Source organism: Lithobates pipiens, unplaced genomic scaffold (genome assembly GCF_037356315.1).
Source record: "Lithobates pipiens isolate NorthernLeopardFrog02 unplaced genomic scaffold, aLitPip1_a1.2 Scaffold_16, whole genome shotgun sequence".
Lineage (NCBI taxonomy): Eukaryota > Metazoa > Chordata > Amphibia > Anura > Ranidae > Lithobates > Lithobates pipiens.
Window position 1 is genome coordinate 501,284,324 of NW_027507748.1, and position 25,003 is coordinate 501,309,326.

Sequence of the window (25,003 nt, forward strand, 5' to 3'; positions counted from 1 at the left end):
ATCTACAACCACCCTATTGGAAAATGTTCGCTTGATAAACACCGCCGGCTTTAGCCAGCAGGGAAGTCTTCCTGCTGTCAGAATACAAAGGCTCAGAGTGCAAGATTCCTCCATACGCTTCAAAGTGTGGATGGGGTAATCAAGTAATTTTATTAGTTCAACCCACTGGTTGAACAAAAAAATAAATGAATCGTCTATAGGCTGCCTTAACCTTACTTAGCCTATCTTGGCTGCTATTAAACCACAATGGACTGCAAGCATAGTTACCTACAGTGCCAAGTATCCACATTTCTCTACAGCAATTGATAGTTTTAAGTTCATATATGTAAAAGTTATTTGTAGTCTATCTGGTGACTTACTGTTTTTGGGCAAGTTTTTATAGTTGTCCATGACTCTTTTGGGAAGATTTGCACCAAAACAGAAAGTGAAGGAAAATCCAAACTTTTACAGTTGCTGTAGGGAAATCTTCTAATGAGGACACCACTTTGGAGACAACTGCCCCCTCATTTTGGGAGATTTCTTCTTATTTCCTATTGTGTCTCTGTGACAGGAAATGAGGGGAGATCCCCTTATACATACATTAAGAACTAGTCTTCCCTGTATTATTCAAGCTGTTCTAGTTTTATTGTTTTCTACAAAATCAACTGGCATCCATTTACTAAAACACCTTTATAACACAGTGGTATAAATCTAATACCTTACATAAACCGTTCAAGATGTAGAACAACCTCATTCATTATGAGTCTTTTCCAAATAAGTTATCCTGCCTTTCACACCTTAATAAGAAATTAAGAAATTAATATTATTATGCACATAAAGTGTAATAAGCAGTTTGATGCAGTGCTGTATAAACGCTTCTGTGTAGACATTTTATTTTCTGGTACTGTTTAGTCACGTATAGTTTTTTTCTGCTTTTCCCTTTTCTGATTTTTTAAGAAACAACTGCTAATATTGTTTTCTGTTGCTGAAACTTAGCCCCATTCCTATTGTTCGGCGTGTCCGCACTGAGAGTGAACCTTCGTTTTCCAGTCTCCCCTCATCCTTCACTGCCCCTTCTTTCCTGAAAAATCTTTACCAAGGTTCAGGGAGAACACCCCCCCAATCTGAGAGAGATGCTCCCAAGAGGTGAGACCTGGTACAGCTAGCTGCCTCTCGTACGCCTCCTACGCTAATTCTATGTCTGGTTGCGGCTCACTTGCCCTGCTGGATTAACCAATCTTGGACTACCATGGGATGCAGTCTGCATGTTAATTGTACTTGTCTGTGACCCAGTAATTTCTGTAATTGCACTCTTAAATGGTAAAATGTTCAACACAAACAGCAGCAGCTTAGCAAGTTTTAGGGTATTTAACGGTGTCACACCAGCACTTTTCAGTTGTGCTGTTGTCAGAATAAAAGACTATTTTTATATGCCGTATGAACAACATTTTCTATATAAGAGGGGTTCTTAAGTTGAGCAGCATGCTGCCAAATTTCTCTGTTTTCAGTATACTGTTATGTAGCTTTTCTAAAGATGACTGTTTAAAAAAACAAAACAAAAAAAAACGCATAATAACAAAATTGTACAGGTAGCAGATAGAACTTATTGCAGAAAAAATATATTGTAAGTTACAGTGCATGATAGTGCTCTGGGACAGTATAAATAGGGGTCGTTTTAATCAAATGCTAGGGCATTACCCTCCTCCTTGCACCCTATTGGCTGACATTTGTGTCACTAAGATCTCTGTGTTGACTGCAGTGTCTGTAGCTTCCCCCGTGATTAATTTGCATTGTCAAAAAGTGAATCTAATGACTGATATAGAGAATAATGAAAGCACAAAAGACCGTTTTGAGAAAGACAGCTCTTAGTGTATGGCTAATCGCGAGAGTTTTCACAATCACAAAGTGTGTCTTTATAAATACACCAAAAACTTATTTTGTTGTACAACTGTCAAAGTTGCTGCTAAAACATTCTTCACCCTTCAGTGGAAGTTCGTGGTTTAAAAGTTTTTAAAGCTGAACTATAGGCGTGATCTGTATTGCATACGTAAGAAGGATATACATGGTTAGTTTCTTTCACGTAACCAGCAGTAGTGAATGGAGGATTCCCTGACCCCCCAGTAACAAAATTCTACAGAAAATGTAAAAAAAAAATAAAAAATAAAATGCAACCATCTTTATAAACTGGCCTTTAGGAACCAATATCCCCCCCCCCCCCCCCACCTTAAAAAAAAAAAAAAAAAAAAAAAAAAGGAAAGAAACAGCATAGTATCTATTCCAGCATTTGTAAATAGGGCTTTGCAGGTGTACTAGGTTGTAAAATGGCACTGGTGTGACACCTATCTAGAGTGAACATTGTACCATCACATTTGTCTGTCTACAACAATACTAATAAAAAATATATTCAATCTTGCATGGCACAATCCTGAATAGAATTGCTATGTATATTAATTGTGTTTTTACCCCTACAGTATAAATATGGTAAGTAAAATGCTGTGATGCAGGCTGTTGTATGTGTGGTATTAAATGTGCTGTTCTGAACACTTCCTTATTCTCTAGTATTCATTTTGTTTGTCCTTCAAAGGTGAGGGCTATGGTACTACCTGCATGCATGGTTTTATCATTGTAAATTAAGAAGAGGAAAAACGTTATTGGTAACGCTATTGAGGGCTTTAAGCTTGTGTCAATGTCTTTAGTTTGAGATGCTCCTGACAACATGCATTTGACCTGGAGTTGGTTCCTTTTGACCTGCTTCAAAAAGAATTTGGAAAACCTGCTTAAAAGCGAACAAATGCCTATTGACAAACGTATTCCTTTGTGGGTTCTTTAGAGATCTTGACAAGCAGTTATGAACAATAAAACAATGTGTACTGTTCAGATCAGATGTTTGTTGGCCAGTACAAGTAGCCTTCCTTACATTGTTTTTGATCTGGTAGAGATGTTCTTTCCTCCTTATCATTAAAATGGCAACCAATACTATTCATATATTTGTAAGTTAAAATGTTTAACAAATGTGTTAAAGGTACACTAAAGTCAAAACTAAACCTTAAACCATGGGATGCATACTGGGAAAACAGACATCCGTTCATTAATAGTTGTGGGTTGTTTTTTTTGTTTTTGTTTTTAACCAGGCATAATTGTAGGGCACCAGCCCAACCCTTTTTGTTAGTAATCTAGTTGGGTTAGAATGTATGTTTGTAATGCTCTACGTGCTCATTTCTGCCCCACATAAAACCTGATGTTAAAAAAAAAATAAAAAATGCAGGGAGAGGAAGCTACACCGTGCATGCTTCAGGAGGTACACTTTGTGACCCTTTGAGCTGCTCTCTGAATTCTGACTGGAGTGGGTAAGGATGAGCTCCGGCGTGTTTGCAGCCGTGCATCGGGCAATGTCTCGCTGCCTGTGATTAGCGCAGTGCTGACTTCCTGGCGGGCTCTGCACATGGGATGTGCGAACACGCCGGATCTCATCCTTAGTAGTGGGTAACATAAGTTGATGGACTGGTAGCAGCATAGTTGTTTTGTTTGCAGGATAGTGTCAGTAGTTGATGTTGTGTATAGTATATTTATTTCTGATTGCACAACAGAGATATGGCTAAATTACTGGCATTAACCAGAATACACCTAACTGCATGTAATACATGCTTCATACGATGTTATAAACATATGAGCATACTAGCTTCTGTTTGGAAAACTGGGGAAAAGGATGGGCAATAGTGAGACATGGTCTAAGAGACCCATTACAGACTACTAGTTTTATTGTTCAGATATTGGTTGTTGCATCTGATTAATGCTTTACTGGTGGTTTACAGTGATAGTATACAGGTATTTAAAGTGGTTGTAAACCTCAGACATGAAATATGAACAAAGCAGCGTATCCTTCTATTGTGTGTACTTGTCTCAATTAAACGCATTAAGTGTCATTTCTGTCTGCTGCTTTCGTTCCTTTGCCATCAGCATGAATCACTTCTAACAAGTTTTTCTGACACCAAGAGAAAAATGGTGACGGGGAGGGAGCTCCAGCAGATTGACAGCCTCAGCTCTATTCCTGTGTACTGTGCAGAGGAGGTTGTGTCTCTTCCCTCCAATCGGCTCTGCAGAGAGTGACTTCAGTTCCCCCCCCCCCTTTTTTTTAACTCTCAGACAAGCTTATGAATGCAGTACTTTGGATGTAGAGAAGAGAAGACTGTAGATAGACCGATACAATTTATGTAGGAGGATTTGTTTCATCCATGTGTATCACCCAAGGATAGTCCCTTTACTGGGTATATGTAAGGGTTTACAACTGCTTTAATAGTGAGATAACCTTTCACAGACTCCATGTAAACTGTTGTGTAAATGCTTAAAATTGATATGGTTTGGTAATATTACTGCCCGTTTGTCAGAAAACCCAGCAATGTGGTTCACAACCTATTTAAAGTGTCCATTGTAGTGTGTACAGGCACTTAAAACATTAAATGCGAAAACATCATAACGTTAAATTGCTGTGCTATTTCTTATTTTTAGTGTGATCATTTATGATAAAATGGAATAGTTGAAGGTAATATGGTGTACATACTATATGCTACATAGACCGAGATACCGTTTTTTTTATTTTTTAGTGTTCTCTAATATTCTTGTGGTTTAACACAAGACTAATCAGTAAGGAATGGCAGGCAAAACCACAGTGGCAGAAGCAATTAGGATGCATCTTTTCGCCAGCAGTCAGTCAATGAGTATGTTGTGTGTACTTATGTTGTTTCTACATTGTGGTCATGACTCATCTGCACTTACTGTCTTGGAAGAACAATGGAAATGCAGTCATGCAAAAAGGTAAGTACACTTCTTGGGAATTGTTTTTCAACATATTTGAACAGGCAAACATTGGATCTTTATTCAAATTGTGACTACAGATTTGGGTGACATACTTGAACATATGACACACAAAATTGGAATTTTTTTTTTTTCATTCTAATAATCTAAATTTAATGAAATACAAATTTCTAAGTACATCCCTATGTTTAGAACACCAAATACAGTATCAAAAGTATTTGGGACTTCAAATATGCCTCTAATAGCGAAAGATACAAATATTACGATAACCAGTTAAGTCTTATTACAAAATATTAAAACATAGCATATAAAACATAATGGCAATCGCATTGAAAGTCATAGTCTCCGTGTTCTTCGGGACTTTAAGGATATCAACATTTTTTATAGACAAACACTTCTTCGATACAGATACACTCCAAAAGTGGGGATGGGCACATACAATAAGTCCTATACAATAAGTCCCCCTATTCAAAGGGCATTTAATGAAATGTCCTCAAGATCTCTGGCAATTCTCTACATTGTGTCTTTTCCTCAAAAAATGTTATGCCGGATGGACAAAGTTGCGCCATCTCCAGGACCCTTGCTTGAGCAAGGTTCCTTAAACATCCGTCCATCCTTCTGGAACACCAGTGCACAGTGTTGCCTGTAGCACAGGACTGGGAGCCACATAGATGCTGCTGTTGGGCACAGTCATGACAACACATCGTGTGGAATGTAAGCCTTCTTATTACCGAATCTAATTGAAGTGACTTTTAATGGATAACCCTTTATGCCTTCAATTTGTGCCACCAATGGGGTTCTAATACAAGCTAGACTGATAACTTACTATTGTGGATTGCTTAGTATTGCATGCGCTCCTACATGATCCACCTATTATTCCTATAGGCAAAGACCAGGCCTTCTAGAACAACCAGGCCTTTGGACAAAGCAAAGATATATATTTGTCTGTCCACAATAACAGTAGATGTGTTTGGTGCAAACCGGAGATGGCATTTGAGAAGAGCCTCATACCAGCTGTTAAGCATAGTAGTAGAAATGTTGTGGTCTGTGATTGCTTAGCTGCTTTAGAGCATGGGTAGCTTGCAGTCAGTCAACTGTGAATTCTGCATCAAATCAAGGTGTGATGAGAATGTGAGGTTATCTGTCTGAAGTTCAATTGGAAATGGATCTTTTAACACAATAATGATCCGAAGCACATTACCAGATAAACCAAGAAATTGCTCAAATGAAAAAATGTAGAGTTATGAACCTATTTGAAGCCTTAAGTTTAATCCCATGGAAATGTTGGGTGATTTAAAACAAAGTTAATGTGGGGAAACACAAAACATCTTGCAACTAAAGAAAGGAGTAAAGAAATTTTGAATGGCGTAATGGTAAAACAAAAGAAATAAAAAAAAATGAATTGATGTAATTTACTCAAAACACCTTAAAGTAATTTAAGGGGGCAATACCAGCTAATAATGCCAAAGGTGTACTTACTTTTTCCACAGTACATCATTACATCTATTGATATATTTGTTAAATAGATGACTGAGAGTATGAATTTTTCTTTTGTTTTTATTTAAGCATATCACCTTTATCTGTAGGCGCTGTTTGAATGTGTGCCTGTTCAAATATGTTGAAAAAGGCAACAATATCTATGGTGTGCACTCACTTTTTTACATGAGTGTAACTGACACTGCAAAGCCAAAAACAGCCACAAGGATGGATGATCTGCCTTGGGAGAAAATTTTATTTATTTTTAAATGGGTTTGTGATGCATTTTTTATGAGTTTCTGGGAGATCGCATTACATTCTCAATGACTCATACCGAGGTTTGTAATTTGATCTAATGCAGCAGAATAGCACATTCCACATTTACAAAAACACACTGCATGGTAGAGCAAAAAGCACAACAATTGATCCAGGCTTCAAGATCTTATTAAAAACTTTGCGTTGTGGATTCTTCAAAATGCTTTACAAAACTTGTCCAACACGAACCATGAGCACGCATGTACGCAAGCCCTTAAATTTTTTATCTAACATGGTATCTGCAGTATTTAGAGGGTCAAAAAATAAAAAATGTAAGGCCCACAATTTTAAACTATATTAACCCAAATTTACCTGAGTAAAAATGTGGCTACACCAATGCCAAAAAGTCGTGGTTGAGTTTATTCAAGAACAAGATAACTTATTTTAATGTATCAAGAAGTCTATATAAAATGAAAAAAAAAAAACAGATTAACCCTCCAGCATTAGAGGATTCATGAGAGGCTTTTAAGAAAGCACGCAAACTGAAATTGAGTGTAATCAATTGGTTGTAATCAAGACGAGTTCTGGGCTTCTCACATTTGTTGGGGAAGATGTGCTGTTGACCTTAGTTTGGCTCAGAGGAACTCAGAAATCCATGCGTTTTGTTGTCCTGATGATATGTCGAGAACAGAATAATCATGTGATCTAGTTAATGTTTATATCTCTGCTAAAAAGAGGAAATCAATTGAATACCCATACCAATCCTTCAGGCATGGGGCCATTGCCACATAATGATTATCTGCCAACAGTGAAACCACCAGAGAAATGGAGCCTAAACAAAATAGACAAAGGTACTGCAAGGCAACAGCCAGGCATGGATTTTGACAACGATCAGAATTTTTAACAGGTTTCTCTGGTGAGTTTCATTCTCATAACACAGAACAAAAAGATTTGGTCGCGGACTTACGTTTGAACTACTGGGTTCAAGACTGCAAGGATGGTGTTTGTTATCACCAGGTATGAAAATGCCTGTCTTTCAAAGCTGCCAAGGTGATTTAACACATTTCTTGGCAAAAGTTGACCACCTCATGTTTCTGTACTTAAATTGACAGTTTGTTCACAGCTTTGGGTTGTAAGCATGACCCACTAGAATGGTGTCTTTCATTAGTGTTAAGCCTCATGACTGTCAAGTTGCACAACAGCAATGTACACCCTTCAGTACCTGTTGTCTATGCTGCATACATTAAAGAAGTATACTACAACAAGGAACTGTTTTTGAAGCAGTACACCAAGTACAACTGGAATATCTGTGGAGATCTAAATGTAGTGGCTCTGCTGCTTGGATATTATTATTATTATACAGGATTTAAATAGCACCGACACCAAGCAATGTTGCTACACAAGAGAAAGGGACAGGGAGAATTGCATTTACATTAAAAAGAAATGGCCACTCTAAAAGAATTTGGTTCTAGGACAAAAAAAAATGTGGCACATAAACCTCTTGTTAACCCAACAGATATCTTTTGCCTTCTTCACATAAAACTCAGACCGATGAAAAATTTTGTGAACATATTGAGCAAGGAAGGTGAAGGTTTTTGTTATTTGAGAAAGATGTTTCTAAGAATAACTGATGCCAAGATTAACCACTTGCCTACTGGGTACGTTTACCCCCTTCCTGACCAGGCCAAATTTCACCTTTCAGGGCTGTCACATTGTGAATGAGAATTGCGTGGTCATACAAAACTGTACTCAAACTAATTGTTTATGCTTTTTTTCACGCAAATAGAGCTTTCTTTTGGTGGTATATAATCGCCACTGGGTTTTTTTATTTATTTTTTTGCTAAATAAACAAATGACAACCAAAAGGTTTGAAAAACAAACTTTTTCATTGTTTATTATAAGATTTTGCAAATAGGTAATTTTTAACCTTCACTGATGAGGTTATACTGATGGGCGGCATTGGTAGGCGAAACTGATGAGCACTGGTAGGTGGCACTGACAGGTGAAACTGATGAGGAGACACTGATGAGCACTGATTGACAGTACTGGTGGGCACACATTGGCAGCATTGGTTGGGACTGCACTAACCAGGACACATCAGTGTCCTGATTATCAGTGTGCATGTCCCTTTTAGAGAAGCCAGTTATCGGCTCTCCTCTCCTCCTCTCATACTGTCAGCATGAGGAAAGGGGTGCTGATCACCAGCTTCTATTTACATCTGTGATCAGCTGTGATTGGACACAGCTGATCACATGGTAAAGAGCCACTGATTGGCTCTTTACCTCAGTCTGTGATCAGCAGTGTCCTTCAGACACTGCAATCACAGAGTGCGCTGCCCGCCCCTTGGGAGGTCGTCATAAGATGCCCTCTCGGAACTAGCCGTCAGAGCTGTAGCCATCATTCGGCTATAGCATGGTCGGCAAGTCCTTAACCACTTCCCACCCGGCCAATGCACATATACAGCCGGGTGGGAGCCGTCTACTCCTGATAGGACGTTCAGGAACGTCCATCAGAAGTAGCGGGATCGCGCGTGCGCGTGCACGCGCAGCGGCGCGATCCCGATGCGCCCGTGTCACCCGGACACGGCGCATCTCAGATCGGCAGGAGGGCTCTGTGATTGGCCCTCCTGATCACATGACGGCCGTGTCCAGTCACGGCCGTCATGTGATGTAAACAAACAGCCGGTTGCTAGGCAATCGGCTCCTCCTCTCCTCACACAGAAGTCATCGCTGAGGAGAGGAGAGCAGATCGCTGCAGCCGGCTGATGATCAGTGAGTATGAGCTGTTTTTTACAGCTTTTTACTCACTGATCACCAGTCTAGTGTACACACAAATCACCACACAGTAAACACACCACACAGTATAAACACAATGTCCCCACACATGTCCCCAAAACATACATGTCCCCAAATAATAAAAACAAATGTCCCTAATAATAAAAACATGTCCCCCACATATGTCCCACTAAAATCACATGTCCCAATGATTATCTGCACACATATGTACGTGATCACCTGCACACATATGTACATGATCATTTGCGTACATATGTCCGTGATCACACAAACCAATTATTATACACTTAAAGGAATTTTTTTTACCAAAAACATGTAGCAGAATACATTTTGGCTTAAATTTATGACAAAATTTGATTTTATTGGATTTCTTTTAAAATAGAAAAAAGAAAATATTGTTTTTTTTTCCAAATTTCCGCATTTTGCGCTTATATCGCAAAAAATAAAAAAACGGAGTCGTGAATAAATACCACCAAAATAAAGCTCTATTTGTGCGAACAAAATGATAAAAATTTAATTTGGGTACAGTGTAGCATGACTGCGCAATTGTCACTGAAAGCGCGAGAGCGCTGAAAGCTGAAAATTGGGCTGGGAAGGAAGGGGGCGAAAGTGCCCTGTATTGAAGTGGTTAAGGAAATCTTTTTGTTGATCCACAGATCAGATAGATCATCAATGAGAAGTGGTTCAAAGATCTGTTAGTGGGGCCACAGAAAATTGCCTCAAAAGCATTTAATGATGTCATTGAGAATTTCCTTGACATACAGGGTGAAATTGTATCAGTGCAACTGAAATCCTCAGTGCTGGCTGTCTATTATTGGATACTGCAGCGAGATGCATCGGACACTGAGTACAAACAAAAATCAGCAGCAAAGCACTTTAAGGCCTGGTTCACACAAGTGCAACTTCTGATGTGACTTGAGTCGCACATAATTGCTTGACAAGGGAAATCTCATGTTTTTTTTTTATGGTGCCTATTCTAATTAATGTGATTGTGCGATTTTGCAAAAGGTTCTTGCACTGATTTGGTGCAATTTACAGTTTGACTTGGCCCCATAGAATAGGCAAAGTCTAAAGAAAATTCACATCACGTAACCATACTGTAAATCATATCAGTCACATCACAGTAGCGTGAATAAAGCCTTAGCCCCATTAGAACTCATGCAGCACGTTGGAAACATTATGTTCTTAAATACGTTAGTCATTGAGTTTTAAAATTATAGTCCTTATGAAATAGTTTGTGTTTAGTTTGAAGTCTGTTCTATTCTAATTACCAAAAGTGTTTCAGGAAGCAAAATGTTTGAAAAAATGTTTGTCCAGTTTACTATAACTAATTAGGAAAGCTACATTTCTAGGTGTGCGCTGTGCATTGTAAGCCTGCCATCTGGTTTGTAAACTTACACTTTTGCAGTTTACTTGTGGTATGTCTATATTTTTATATGAAATATGGTAAACTTGACGAAAGCACAGCATAGCCATTTAACCAAACCTTCTGAATGAGGTGCTGTAGGCTTCTGGCTTGTATATCAAACCTGTAGAAAGGATAATATGACAACACACAGTAACGTTTCCGTTTATTGAGGTCATAGCAGGGAAAAGATGAATTATGATTTCTTGCAAAGTGCTGTCTTGACTTAAAAAATTGTGAGTTTCCATTTTTGTTATGTTTGTGGCAAATATGCAGAAGTCATGAAGCACAATATAGTCTGTGTTAACTGATACCTTGATGTGTCGTTTGTTCCTTATTCTGAAAAAAAACAAAAAGGAAGCTTGCTTAAAACCAACATATGTTGCAGACCAAAGCCACAAAGCATCAATAGTATCATTTTGGTTAAGACCGAGAAAGTGAATAAAACTTTGAATTTAACATGCAGCTGTAAAATAACAATACCGCACATGCCAGAACAGGTATGCAAAGCTGAGGGTAACTAGAAGCAAATGTTTTCTAAAACAAAACATCTCGAGATTGTGTATATGAGCCCAGCAATGTAGATATGTCTGATGTAACCACATCACGACTGTTACCTAAAAACACAAGATGACATAAAGCTCCTGTTGGTTCTTCTATTATGATTGACAGCTCAGTTTTGTTATACAGATTGAAAAGTGGAAGAGGAGCTCCCAAAAATGTCTATCTATTAATGGGTATAACTGATAGAGCGAAGGGAAAACTTTAACACCTTCCCAACCAGCCTATAGCAAACTGATAGCCCGCAGTGGTTTAATTGTTATGACTGGGTGTCATATGACGTCCTTTCCAACATGCCGCTCATGCGCACCTCCAGGATGTTTAGCACGATGATCAACAGTGCAGTGTGTCGCTTGGACACAATGCATCGCCAATTCCGGTAAAGAGTCTATGGCGTAGGCTCTTTACCATGTGATCAGCTGTGTCCAATTACAGCGGATCACAGTGTAAATAGGAAGTGCTGGGTATCGGCTGATAATCGATGCATTGATTATCAGTGCAGTCCCATCAGCGATACCTGCCTGTGCCCATCGGTGCCGCCCTTCCATGCCCATAAAGGCTGCACATCAGTGCCGGCTATCAGTGCTTGTCGGTGCAACCTTATAAGCTCACATCAGTGAAGGAGAAAAATTACTTGTTTCCAAAATTTTGTAAATGAAGCTAAGAAAACTTTTTTTTTTTTTTTATTTCATTTTATTTTCAAAAATAAAAAATCTTGGTGATTAAATACCACCAAAAGAAAGCTCTATCTGTCTCAAAAAAAATGTAATAATTTTGGTTGGGTACAGAATTGCATGACAGTGCAATTGTCCTTCAAAGTGCAACAGCTCTGAAAATTGGCCTTGGTGGGAAGAGGGTGAAAGTGCCCAGTATTGAAGTGGTTAAACACTAACTGTTTTCATTTTTTTCCCACCCTAAAGGGGCTGCTTTTCAGAAATGGCAGTACTGTTCTTCTGATGAATTTAAATACAATTAGCTTTGCAGAACTAGTAATGTGCATTGGTTCTTTAGTGAATCACCTTATTAGCTGATTCTAAGCCTTTGAATGCTAACTGCAAACGACAGGTTCTACGTTCAAGAGGCATATATAAACTCAATAGAATAAAATAATGTGGCATTAATGACATTTCATGCTAGTAGAGATATATAAAAAGGTTAAGTGTGACTTGTTTAGAATTCACAAACATAACTGTGAATAATGTTTGAAAGCAGAAGTTTTCTTGCCAAATCTGTTATTTTATATGAAGCCATTTACTCACTGAGTAAATCAAGAAATGTTTACCCCACTCTAGTACAAGCAGACAAAACCTTCATGAAGGTTACAATGCTGTTCTGAATTCAAGAGCATTGTGGTATGGCACACAGAGTGCCAGCCTAGTAATCATGTGGTTTTAATGTGGTTTTAGCTAGTCCCCTCCCATATGGCCTTCAGATGCATTTCACACGCCTTCTGGCTTATGGGACTATAGGCCACACCTGCCCCGACCCATTCCCCAGATACAACCATAATATCATCACCATACCATGTTTTGGCAGAAATGGCTGCGGCACTTTATTGGTTTACAATGCTTATAAACATCCATTATACATAATCCAACTTGCATACCACACTTTAAACATCACATCATCAAATAGGCTTTACCCAATTATCAGAACTCGGGCAGCTTAAACTTTATTAACGATGAATACGTCTCCCCCCCCCCCAGATTCCAGGGTGACCCAACCACACAAAATGCCACGACGGGAAGGGAGGGAGGGAGCTCTTCTTTTCCTTGTCCTGGCCACTGCAGAGAAAGCCATAACCCCTCTGCAGCCCTTATATAACCTACCCAGGGAATTCCAGAAACTTCCAGTGTTTCCCATAGGATAAACCCAGATCCCTCTTTAGAAATATTTAAAAGGACAGTGCCTCCACTTCCCTTAACACCCTACCTAACAGTATCCCATTGAAATATGCTAACCGGGTCTGGTGGCCCCAATCCCAAAAAAGCGGGCCCAAATAGGTGTACCTGCTTTTTACAATCTTAGAAATCTACGAAACACATTAACGCGCAGCCAAATCTTCATATGATTTATCACTAGGCTGACACTCTGTGCAGCTTTGCCCCCTTTTGCTGGATGGTTGTACTGTTGAGCTTGACAGGGCAGCTTTGAGCATCACCACCTTTTTTTTTTTATAGTTTGAGTCACCAGGTGGCATGTGCACAGTGGCTTTGAACCATACTTTCTTTATCACACCAGTATGGTATTGGTGCACACCTTTCATAGAAAGCTGCATTAGAAGGACTTCACTGGCAAGATGAGGCTTTGCAAGGAGTCTTAGCCCCTGTACACACGGTCGGAGATTTCGACAACCAAATCCGTCGGATTTTGTCCGTCGGATCTTGTCCGAAACTGTTGCATACACACGGTCAGACAAAGTTGTCCGATCTTTCAGAACATGATGACGTAATTTCGTTACGATGGGACTACATTCAGGCTAGTAGCCAATAGCTTTGATGTAGGAATTTGATCTGAGCATGCGTGGCACTTGGTCCGATCAAAATTCTCTACACATGATCGGAGTATGTCCGATCGGACCAGTTTGTCGGGAAATATTTCCAACAAGTTGGAAAATTGAGTCAGACGGATATTCTGACGGAATCAGTCCGATGCATACCACACACAGTCGGATTATCCGACAACACGGTCTGCTAGGACACATTCCGACGGATTCTCCGGCCGTTTGTACAAGGGCTAAGAGAAAAACGTAAGTGCAGATGCTAATGTGCTACAGCACATACATTTATTTTCTTATTGGGAGGCCATAGATCTACTTCAGGGATCTCAAACCCTTGGCCCTCCAACTGTTGCAGAACTACACATCCCATGAGGCATTGTAAAACTCTGACATTCAGACATGACTAGGCAATTGTAGTTTCTGATCAACTGGAGGGCCATAGTTTGGAGACCCCTGATCTACTTTAATGCACTTATAAATGGTAAGATATTTAACCGGTAAAACAAAATACAATGGGAATTAAGCTTTTGGTTCATTAAGTTTCACGATGCAGTTAAAATGGTTGTAAATCCTCCTACATAAATTGTATCTTTCCATCTATCTGCAGTCTTCTCTTCTCTACATCTGTTCAAAGTGCTGCATTTATAAGCTTGTCTGAAAATGCAGGAAAAAAGGGGTGGAGAGGTGAAGTTACAGTCTGCGGGGCTCGGTGGAGAGAACTCTAAAAGGTGATTGGAAGGAAATAGAGACACACTTCCCTTCAAACAGCTCACAGGAACAGTGCTGAGGCTGGCAATCACCTGGAAATTCCAGCCCCATAACATTTTTTTTTTTGGTGTCAGGAAAACTTGTCAGAAGTGATTTATGCCAATAGCAGAGGAATGAAGCAGCAGACAGAATAAGAGAGAGTGATATGCTTTGTTCATATTTCATGTCTAAGGTTTACAGCCACTTTAAGTTTATTGGAAGTATGGAGACATGCACATGAAGACCAGACTGTAGACCCCATTATGGCTCAAGTGGCCTGTTTTGTCTGTTTACAACAAGAGAATATACCACATGGCACAGGGTAAGACATAGTCTACTCTGCTTAGCAGACAATACATAATGGATACTTTACACCTGCTAAGTGTATCTGGATGCTACAACTACTAAAATGGAATGGAAATCTTTTTAAGTAGGACTTTGTAGATAACGGAAATCCTAGTTAACATAGATCACAAGTCAAAAGTAAAATTGTTTGCTTTTGTCTCTATTGTTTAATATGTACAGTCATATAAATTTAGCTAGACCAGAATTGCAAATCGCACTTAACAGTCTCAGGTTGTGGTTTCTCAGGAAAGCTTTTATGTAACTGGCAATCTATTTTGTGTAACTTCTAAATTTATACAATTAAGATATATTCTTGGATAGAATGATACTTTTTTTTTTTTTTAAGTAGGTGCAAGGAGGTCTTTTGTAACCTTTAATTTTTAAACACAACTGTGTGGTGCCTGCAATGCATTGAGGCCAAGAGCAAAGCATGCAGAAATTGGTCAAATTTTTTACGTTTCATATTAGACAGTAAGCAGCTCAAAAAAGTCTAATGCATCTACAGCTACCTTGGTAGTTTAAAGTTTTTGGTTCATGCCATATTGCCAGAACCCGTTGGGTGTATAGTAGTGGTTTTTAACTAAACATTAATATGTTGCTGTGGAAATTTTCTGGAAATGTTTTTTGTGAAATGGATTATGCTACTAAGGGTCCTCTGTTAGTTTAGTCTTGGCTAATGTAATTGATTAAATATAGTAGCTTTGATGGTTACTTTGACAGCCATTTGCCTAGTATAGACAAAAAGGAGGAAGGTGATGCAGGGCATGGTTTTGAGCTATACAGTGAATTTTTGGTGTGCCTCCATTTCTTTGAGAAACAAAAACAACTGTATGGCTATGTACTATGAGTTACAAATTAAGCAGATTAATTATTACATGTAATGTATTTACATGTGTAAAACTGCAACATATTTTGGTGCGGTGTGAAAGGTTAATAGGTGCCACATACATTTTTTTTTCTTGTGATATAAATGTAAAGGGAACTGTGCAGAAATGGCAGTGGATTTACCCACCAAGATATAGATGTGTGATTTATGTGTGTAAAAGTGCAGTAAAGCGACTTACAGAATCTCTCATCTAATTGGATTGAATCAAGTTTTTTTCATTTAAAATGTTCACAAATTTAACAGATATAATATAAAAATTATAATTTAATTCATGCGTAATGTGCTATTAATTTTGATAATGCTTGTATGGGCTTGGCTGGGTGGTGGCGTATACTTTAGTCATTTTTTTTATATTCTGAAATGTTTTCTTTTTGAACAGTGAAAGTGAAGGAAGGAAGAGAACGATTTCTTCTTGTAGTAATGACTCTTTAAATGCTAGCGGAACGCCCCTCATACCGCGACGAATTTCGTGGCGTCAGCGGATTTTCCTCAGGGTAGCTTCACCAATGATCACCTCCCCCTCAGATATGCAACATAAAGGTATGTGAGCCATGTATAGCTTACACATAAATTATTGCAGTTATTTTTTGATCTTCTTCAAGAATCCAGACATGAGATGAAAAGCTTGCTAGGTAATGTACAAGAGTACATAGAGAAAGGTAAAAAATAAAAGAAAAATATAAATCTTGTACCTAAAATTAACTTAAGGGTATTTACACTGGGCGACCACATTAGAATTGACAGTCTGAGATTTGGCACGCCATGTGTCGGAGATCAAGTATATGTATATCTTATTTATTACAATTCACTCACAAAAGGTAAGATTCCATGACTTCATATCACATCACTCATTCTAGCTGTGCATGTGCATAGCAGTGGTCCATTCAGCTTCTAGATAAAACTTGTTCATTCAGTCTTGGGTGGGAGTAAGCTGAGCCTAAAACATTATAAATTTTCCTAACTGTACCTTGAGTTTTTCACTTTTATAAAATGTGCATTGATCTTGTCATTTTCATGGTGTCATTTGTTGGCCTGTACGCACATCCTATAGTAGTGTAAGGCCTTATACATACAGGTTAACTTAAGTGTACACTCATGCGAAGGGCCATGTTTGCCCACATCCATGTGGGTGCTTGTCCCTGAACTCACACTGTATGTAGGTATGGCACATTGGGAGCAGGCTATTTCTGTGCAGCCACTGAGTCCCAATTGATATGAATAGGACCCCCCTGTGGATGCATGGAACACCTGTGCAAACACGTGCGGGCATATACGGCCCTTCGCTCATGTGTACGCTTAAGTATGCCCATGTGAACGCGGACTAAATCTTCACATTCCAGTGTCAGAAGTTTCTGTTTGTTCAAACAGGAAGCATGCGATATGACACTGCACAGGCTAATGCATGACCTCTGTCTGTCATCTAAGAACTGTGAAGAAACTGCATATCCCACAATTCCTGGGTCTCTCAGCCTAATGCTCTTCAAGTGAGAGTTACGAGTTGGATCAGACACAACCAGACAAAAAAAATTAACAAAGAGCTCGCCATGCAGTCTTTTATCACATTATCACTTCCACATATTTGATGGTGAGGCATGGATTGTGACTTGGAACGAGAAATTGTCTGTCCCTTTAGAAAATACGGGCAAGCTAGGTGACTGAATACATAGACATAGAGGGATTGATCAGCCATGACACTACAAACTGAAGCTACAACAGATAAGCCTATCATTGCAAGGTAAGGCAAACAAAAACACAGGAAATGTAACTAGGTTCAGCAGGAACTGTCCGAGAATCGAACAGTGTGTGGGCAGGCTGGATGTACCAAGTTGAACGATAGATCAACTTTTAGTACACCCAGTCTGCCGGATTCACTTCTGATTATCGCTTGTGGATGCTATGGCCGCTAACAATAGTCACTGTCATTTTCCGATTCCAGTTGCTCGAATTCCCCTGTCAACACTGTCTTTGTTTATGGGTGAATCGTGCAAATTTCTTTCCTGCAACCATGGGTTGGAAAGAAATTTGCAACGTCTATGGCAGTGATGGCGAACCTTGGCACTTCAGATGTTTTGGAACTACATTTCCCATGATGCTCATGCACTCTGCAGTGTAGTGGTGCATGGGAAATGTAGTTCCAAAACATCTGGGATGCCAAGGTTCGCCATCACTGGTCTATGGTCTGCCAAAGCTAATATCTAGTTAAAACAGCAAAAATAATAAAGTGTACAATGCCTTTAAAGTTACTTAGTCTTTCTACTGTAATGTTTATAACTTGCACTACGAAAACACTCGTAGAGCCTCATCCCCTCCTAGTTTGCACTACTGCTACCCATTAGTAGCCAAGATCTGCGAGGCAAGTAAGAGAACTTGAGGAACTTCACAGAGATCATAGCTATATTACAGGATTCTAAAGGTGAGAAACATTTTAAAAACCCCATTCAGATAAAATAAAATGCTGATACAACTTTTTGATGGATGGGCTGGCATAGGGAAGATATAGAACCTTTGTCAGGTTTTAATTGGTGTCATCAATCGAAAAGCTTCATCGGGAACGGAGGGGAAGCTCACCAGCAAATACATAGACAGGAAAAACTGAATAGGTGCTACATCGTCCTTACCCTATATATACTTAAAACAAAGGTTTAGGCTGAAATCTTCAGGAATTTGCAGGGTTGAGTACTAACATAATTTTGACAAGACGTTATTGTGAACCCTCCACAGGAGGGAAACGGATGGGATCAAAAATCTAACAGACTCTAACCCTTCTCTAAAAGGAAATAAAACTTTTTACCTTGAGTCAGTGTTTAAACTGCTAAAAAATTATATGTACAAATTCACCACTAGGAAAGGTACAGTGAATTTTCATTGAGCATATATTTTCGGTTGATAATGCAGATTTTTTTTCCTTTTTAATGTCATTTTCAGGTGACTTTCCCAATTTTTACATACTTTCTCTTATTTTGTCATTGTATTATTAACAAGTGAAATCTGTGTTTCACAGTTATCCCTCAGCCTCCCTGTTTAAACTGATTCAAAACAGAACTAAACTCTCTCAAAAAACAACGTTAACCATTTTTAAATCCTTATGCTACTAATAGTAGTTATTTATATTTACATTTTTTTAAAGTTTCTACATGTCTTCAGTTTCTTCCTGGTTTCTAGCTCAGGCCAAAATGATGGCATACATCCCAGTCTTCATGGGCATTTTTTTCTTTATCTGGAGCAGGAGAAGAGGGGCTTTCTTAGCCTAGCTCCTGCCTGCATGTTGGAGCTAAGGGCAGATGAATTCCAGGAACTAAATGCTACAAGAATTATCTGCTATTACTCAAGATGGCCATGGCTAGAAACAATAGGTTGTGTTTTTCGAAATGATTAAATCACACAAAATAAACCACGGAGGATGGATGAATGGGGGAGTTTTCTTTTAGATATTAAAAATTAATTAAATAGTATTTTCAGTTTGCAGTGCTCAGATACAGTTTAGTTCCGCTTAAACCTGAAATAAAAATGCTAAATAATGTGTTCCCTGTGAAGTAGATAATTACTCGCACCTCCCATTGCCATTGTTCTCCATAGAAAGCCGGCTTGATTCACATATTATGCGGATCAAAACACATCCAATTTCCATATATGTGAACGCTCTGTAAATTGCAGGAAAAAGATCATGCTCGTGTATTCAGCTAATATGGCTGACCATATTTACATATATAACTAGAATGTCTGCACAGAATCCAGTTTATAAAAACTCAAATTCACATTAAAAACATTTACAGCAAGCGGATCTTTTAGTCAGATGCTGTTCCAAAGCCTACTGTTTTCATCTACATTTGCTGTTGGATGCTGAAAGCCCTAGAAGCCTTCTTCTGCTCCATGCTGCTTGCAAATAAAGGAGTTCTGGTTTAGTTTACAAAGCAGACTAAGATGACATCCAGCACAAACTGCACTGCCCACCTCCCACCTCAAGTCACATTCCAATGTGTTTCACCCACAACAGGGATTAATAATAGGGATCCTATGATTAAGGAACCTATGATTAAAGTGGTAAGGGCTGAAGGTTTTTTTTTTTGCCTTAACGTGGTTGTAAACCTCAGACATGAAATATGAACAAAGCATATCCTTCTATAGTGTGTACTTGTCTTAATTAAGAGCACTAATGCCGCGTACACATGATCGGACTATCCAGTGGACTTAGTCCAGGAACAAATCGCCGGACTTTCCGAACGAGCGGACCTGCCCACACACGACTGGACTTTTCCAGCGGACAAACCGCTGGACTATGGCGGGAGTCCGCCAGACTTTTGAAATGAACGGACTTGCCCACACACGGAGAAAAGTCCGTTCATTTTGAACGCGGCTCCAGGTAGACGGGACTAGCAAAGAAGGTCAATGTCACCACCTCCATCGGCGAGATTGACACCTCGCTGGCCCTGTCACCTGGTATGGACTTAAAGGGGAAGCCCTATGCCAAAAAAACAGCGTGGAGGTCCCCCCAAAGTCCATATCAGACCCTTATCCGAGCACACAGCCCGGCCAGGTCAGGAAAGGGGTTGGGGAAGAGCGAGCGCCCCCCCCCCCCCCTCCTGAGCCATACCAGGCCACGTGCCTTCAACATGGGGTGGTGCTTTGGGGAAGGGGGGGCCCTGCCCCCCACCCCAAGGCACCTTGTCTCCATATTGATGAGGACAAGGGCCTCTTCCTGACAACCTCTACCCATTCACCTGGGGAAAAAAGTGTAAAGAAAAAAACACAACACATGTTTTTAAAATAATTTAATGGACAGCTCTGGTGGTCTTCCATCTTGGGGGACAGAGGGGTTTCTCGCCGGACTCCTCCGCTATCGTCTGCTCTCTCTTTTACTAGCGGAGGAGCCCGGCTTTCTTCTTCGTCGTCGCTGCCATCCGGGGGTCTTCTTCCGACTTCGGTGTTCTTGTCCCCCTGTTCAGTTCTTGCCGGGCCTTTGCTTTCTTCTTCCAGCTCTTTTACTAGCGGTGGCCTGGTCTTCTGTCGCCGCTGCCTTCTCATCTTCTCTTCTTCTTCCTTGAGATGTTGACTCAACGCTCTCTCTGGCCGAAAATTATAGGGACACGTTGTGTGGGGACTTGTATAGGGAGAAGGGGCGTGGTCACCGGGTGATGTCACATGGTGACCCCACCCCCTTATGATGTCACAGTCCTGGAGGATGCTGGCCCTTGTCCTCATCAACATGGGGACAAGGGGCTTTGTTGAGGGCAGCCCCCCATGTTGAGGGCACACGGCCAGGTACTGCTCAGGAGGAGGGGCGCTCACTCGTCCCCACCCCCTTTCCTGACCGGCCAGGCTGCATGCTCGGATAAGGGTCTGATATGGACTTTGGGGGGGACCCCCACACCGTTTTTTCAGCGTAGGGCTTCCCCTTTAAGTCCATACCAGGTGACGGGGCCAGCGAGGTGTCGTTCTCGACGATGGAGGCGGTGACATTGACCTCCTTTTGCTAGTCCTGTCTACCTGGAGCTGCATTCAAAATGAAATGACTTTTCTCCGTGTGTGGACAAATCCGTTCATTTCAAAAGTCCGGCGGACTAGCACACAGATGGCCGGATTGTCCGCTGGACTGCCGAGTCCGGCGGACAATTTTGAGTCACAACTTCTTTCTAAGTCCGCTGGACTTTTGGAAAGAAAAAGTCCGCCGGAGCCCATACAAGGGCGGAATCCGCCAGATAGTCTGATCGTGTTTACGCGGCATTAGTGTCATTTCTGTCTGTTGCTTCATTCCTCTGCTATCAGCATGAATCAATTATGACAAGTTTTCCTGACACCAAAAGGGGAAAAAAAGGTGATGGGGGAGGCATCTCCAGTTGGTTGACAGCCTCGGCTCTTTGTGCTGTGTGAAAGATGGTGGTGATGGGGGGTCCCTTCCCTTCCCTCCCCTCCAACTAGCTTGCAGAGCTCCCCTCATTGAGCTCTGCAGAGTGTAACCCACCTCTCGACCCCCTTTTTTTTTCTGACAGCTCAGATGAGCTTTATAAATTCTGGACTTTCCACGGATGTAGAGAAGGGAGGGCTGTAGATAATGTAAACTTTTGATCTGGGTAATTTGGGTAGTTTCTGTTGTTATGATTTACCACTTCCCGACCAGCGCACGACTATGTACGTCGACAGAATGGCATGGGCAGGCAAATGGGCGTACATGTACGTCCCTTTAAATTTGCCGCCCTGCCAACGGGAGCGCGCCGCCGGCGGCACACTCCCGCGCTGGTCGGGACCCCTGTGAGTCCGGTCGCGGGACCCGCGGACTCGATCGCCGCCGGCATACCCGCGATCGTCTCACGGAGCGGCCAAATGAAGAAATGCCGTTGTAAACAGCATTTCTCCATTCTGCCTAGCAACTAGTGACGCTGATCTCTGCTCCATGTGATTGAAGCAGAGATCAGTGTTCACTAAATGAAAGCCCAACCCCCCACAGTTAGTAACACACCCCTAGGAACACTTAACCCCTACACTGCCACCCACTGGTTAACCCCTTCACTGCCAGTGTCATTTACACAGGAATCACTGCATTTATATAGCAGTGATTACTGTATAAATGACAATGGTCCCAAAAATTTGTCAAAAATGTCCGATGGGTCCCCCACAATGTCACAATAAAAATCGCTGATCGCCGCCATTACTAGTAAAAAAAATAATAATAAAAAATTATTAATAAAAATGCTATAAAACTATCCCTATTTTGTAAACACTATAACTTTTGCGCAAACCAATCAATAATCGCTTATTGCGATTTTTTTTTTTACCAAAAATATGTAGAAGAATACGTATCGGCCTAAACTGAGGGAAAAAAATGTTTTTTTATATATTTTTGGGGGATATTTATTATAACAAAAAGTAAAAAATAATGCGTTTTTTTCAAAATTGTCGCTCTATTTTTGTTTATAGCGCAAAAAATAAAAACCGCAGGGGTGATCAAATACCACCAAAAGAAAGCTCTATTTGTGGGAAAAAAAGGACGTCAATTTTGTTTGGGAGCCACGTCGCACGACCGCGCAATTGTCAGTTAAAACGACGCAGTGCCAAATCGCAAAAAGTGGTCTGGTCTTTGACCAGCAAATTGGTCCGGTCTGAAAGTGGTTAAAAAAGAGTAAACACAGTTGATTGAAAATAAATGGCTTCAGCCAAACAATAACCATAGGTGAAAAAAGTTTTTGTGTTAACATTCATACTCTCTGAAATATTGCCAAGAAATCACAAATTCTGCCAGGGTATGTAAACTTATCAGCACAATTGTATGTGTGTGTCTGTCTGTGCGTGTATATTGGTGGGTGGGGGTGTGTGTGTATGTATGTGTATATATATAATATATATATTAAATGTTTATCTAATTTATGATCACAAAAAGCAGCCTTTTATTTTCTGAAAAAAATATTGTTCATATTTTGTTTTATGCTAGCACTGAATTGTTTCAAGAGTAATTTTTTACGGTAACCGAAGAAAACTGTAGACGGTGTATTACATTCAAGCATGCTGAAAAGGAATGTAAATATGTGGTTAAAACAAGATGTACAGATATGTTTATACATAAAACATAGAGGTAGAAGGAAGCGTGCTTTGGTGCTTTGGTGACAGAGTATGGGATCTCCCTATATTAACAGTGTGCCGTGCATGACTCGTGACATTCACTATGGTAAGCAGATCTGACACTATGGAAATTGTCCACATATTATGTTTTTATTGTTTCAGATCATTTAGATGTGAACGATTTGCTGCCTTTATCCTCCCTTCCTCCTACCATGGAAGAGGACCCACTAGCATCTCTTCTTGAGGATGAAAGTACTATAGAAAGCACAGATGGGAAGAAAAATTCTGAAGATCTTCAAAGGTTATGGCGGAAGGCAATACATCAACAGATCCTATTAATACGGATGGAAAAAGAGAACCTGAAACTTGAAGGTTAGTTCAGAATGTTGACAGTACAGTGGTAGTATTCAAGCTGCTACATACTACATATTTCACATTAACAACTTTCTATACGTGTTTATTTTCTTTATACTTCTGATTTCCAGCAAAGTTAGTAGCAGCAAAAGTAATATTGCTTGCAACTGGTCACACAGAACACCAAATGTTTCTAAAGCAACTGTTCTATACAGTGTGTTGCCCTTTATCAAGCAAGCACAAATTCTCCCTCCCATAGTTTGTTAAAAAAAAAAAAAAAAAAAAAATACAAAAAAATTATCTCCCTCCCACACTTATGCGTTATGAAATGTACAGATTACAGCAAAGTATTTTTACTTAAAGTGAATGTAATATGATTATTCTTTTTCATGCCTTCGAGGAGGTTGCACTTACATTAACATTACTTATTATTGTTACAGAAGGTAAGAAAAATCATATTGTAGACAAATAAAAGAAATGTTGAGACTTTTCATTTTATTTTTTTAACATGATTGTCCCGGTTCACACAGGGGCGACCTGTCAGGCGACTCAGCCGCCTGACAAGTCATGCCCCATGCAGTGCAATGGAACCATTCTAATAGGTGCAACTCAAGTCGCTCCGACTTAGAAAAAGGTTCCTGCGCTACTTTTGGGTGACTTCGGAGCAGCTTGCAATGACTTCTATTAAAGAAGTCGTTTGCAGGCCTCGCTGAGGTTGCGCTGTGTACGAGGCGGCTTCAGAGTCGGATGACTTTGAAGCCACCCCTGTGTGAACCGGCACTTAGTAATAATGTTTGTGTACTATTGTTTAACTGATGCCTTATGCACTTGTACAATAGGTGGGTAAGGGTAAAAGCCTTAGTGCAAACTGCAGTAACCAGTCAGGTTTTTTTAGTAAAATAATTGACCAGTTGCTGTGGGTTAATTTATTTTTGTGAATGCCTTACTGAGTGTGTCCATCTACTAAAAGCGTTATATGTAATTTAGTAAAGGAGAACAACATTACATTAAAATTAACATTAAATGATACCATTACAGTTTTGAAGATCTACTAAAAGCATGTTTATTAGATCAAGAAATGCAATACACACATTGTATGACAGTCATTTTATTTGTTATATTGTGTTCTAGTAGTGAACACTTTGTATATAGTTCAAGTAGTTTAAATCTTCCATTACCTGGGATGGTCAGGGCAATGTCTGACTTCGTGGAACACTCCCGCACCCATTAAAAAAGGTATAATTATACTTTTTCAGACATCTTCAGCCAGGTCCTATTTGCCCTCTAATTTCCCTGTTGGTGGGCACCATGCTACTGTACTCTGACAATTAGGACTG

The 25,003-nt window shown here is 40.0% G+C and overlaps 1 protein-coding gene across 3 annotated transcripts in view; it reads left to right on the forward strand.

Annotated features, from left to right (window-relative positions):
• TBC1D4 (TBC1 domain family member 4) overlaps window positions 1-25,003 on the forward strand; it is a 233,380-nt gene that overhangs the window by 185,255 nt on the left and 23,122 nt on the right. For 2 of the 3 annotated variants that reach the window (XM_077483117.1, XM_077483119.1), the window contains exons 11-13: window positions 976-1,125; window positions 16,141-16,301; window positions 23,475-23,684. In XM_077483117.1, coding sequence (XP_077339243.1) covers window positions 976-1,125; window positions 16,141-16,301; window positions 23,475-23,684 — 521 coding nt within the window. The remainder of the gene's footprint in view (window positions 1-975; window positions 1,126-16,140; window positions 16,302-23,474; window positions 23,685-25,003) is intronic. The other variant, XM_077483118.1, reaches the window with a different exon arrangement.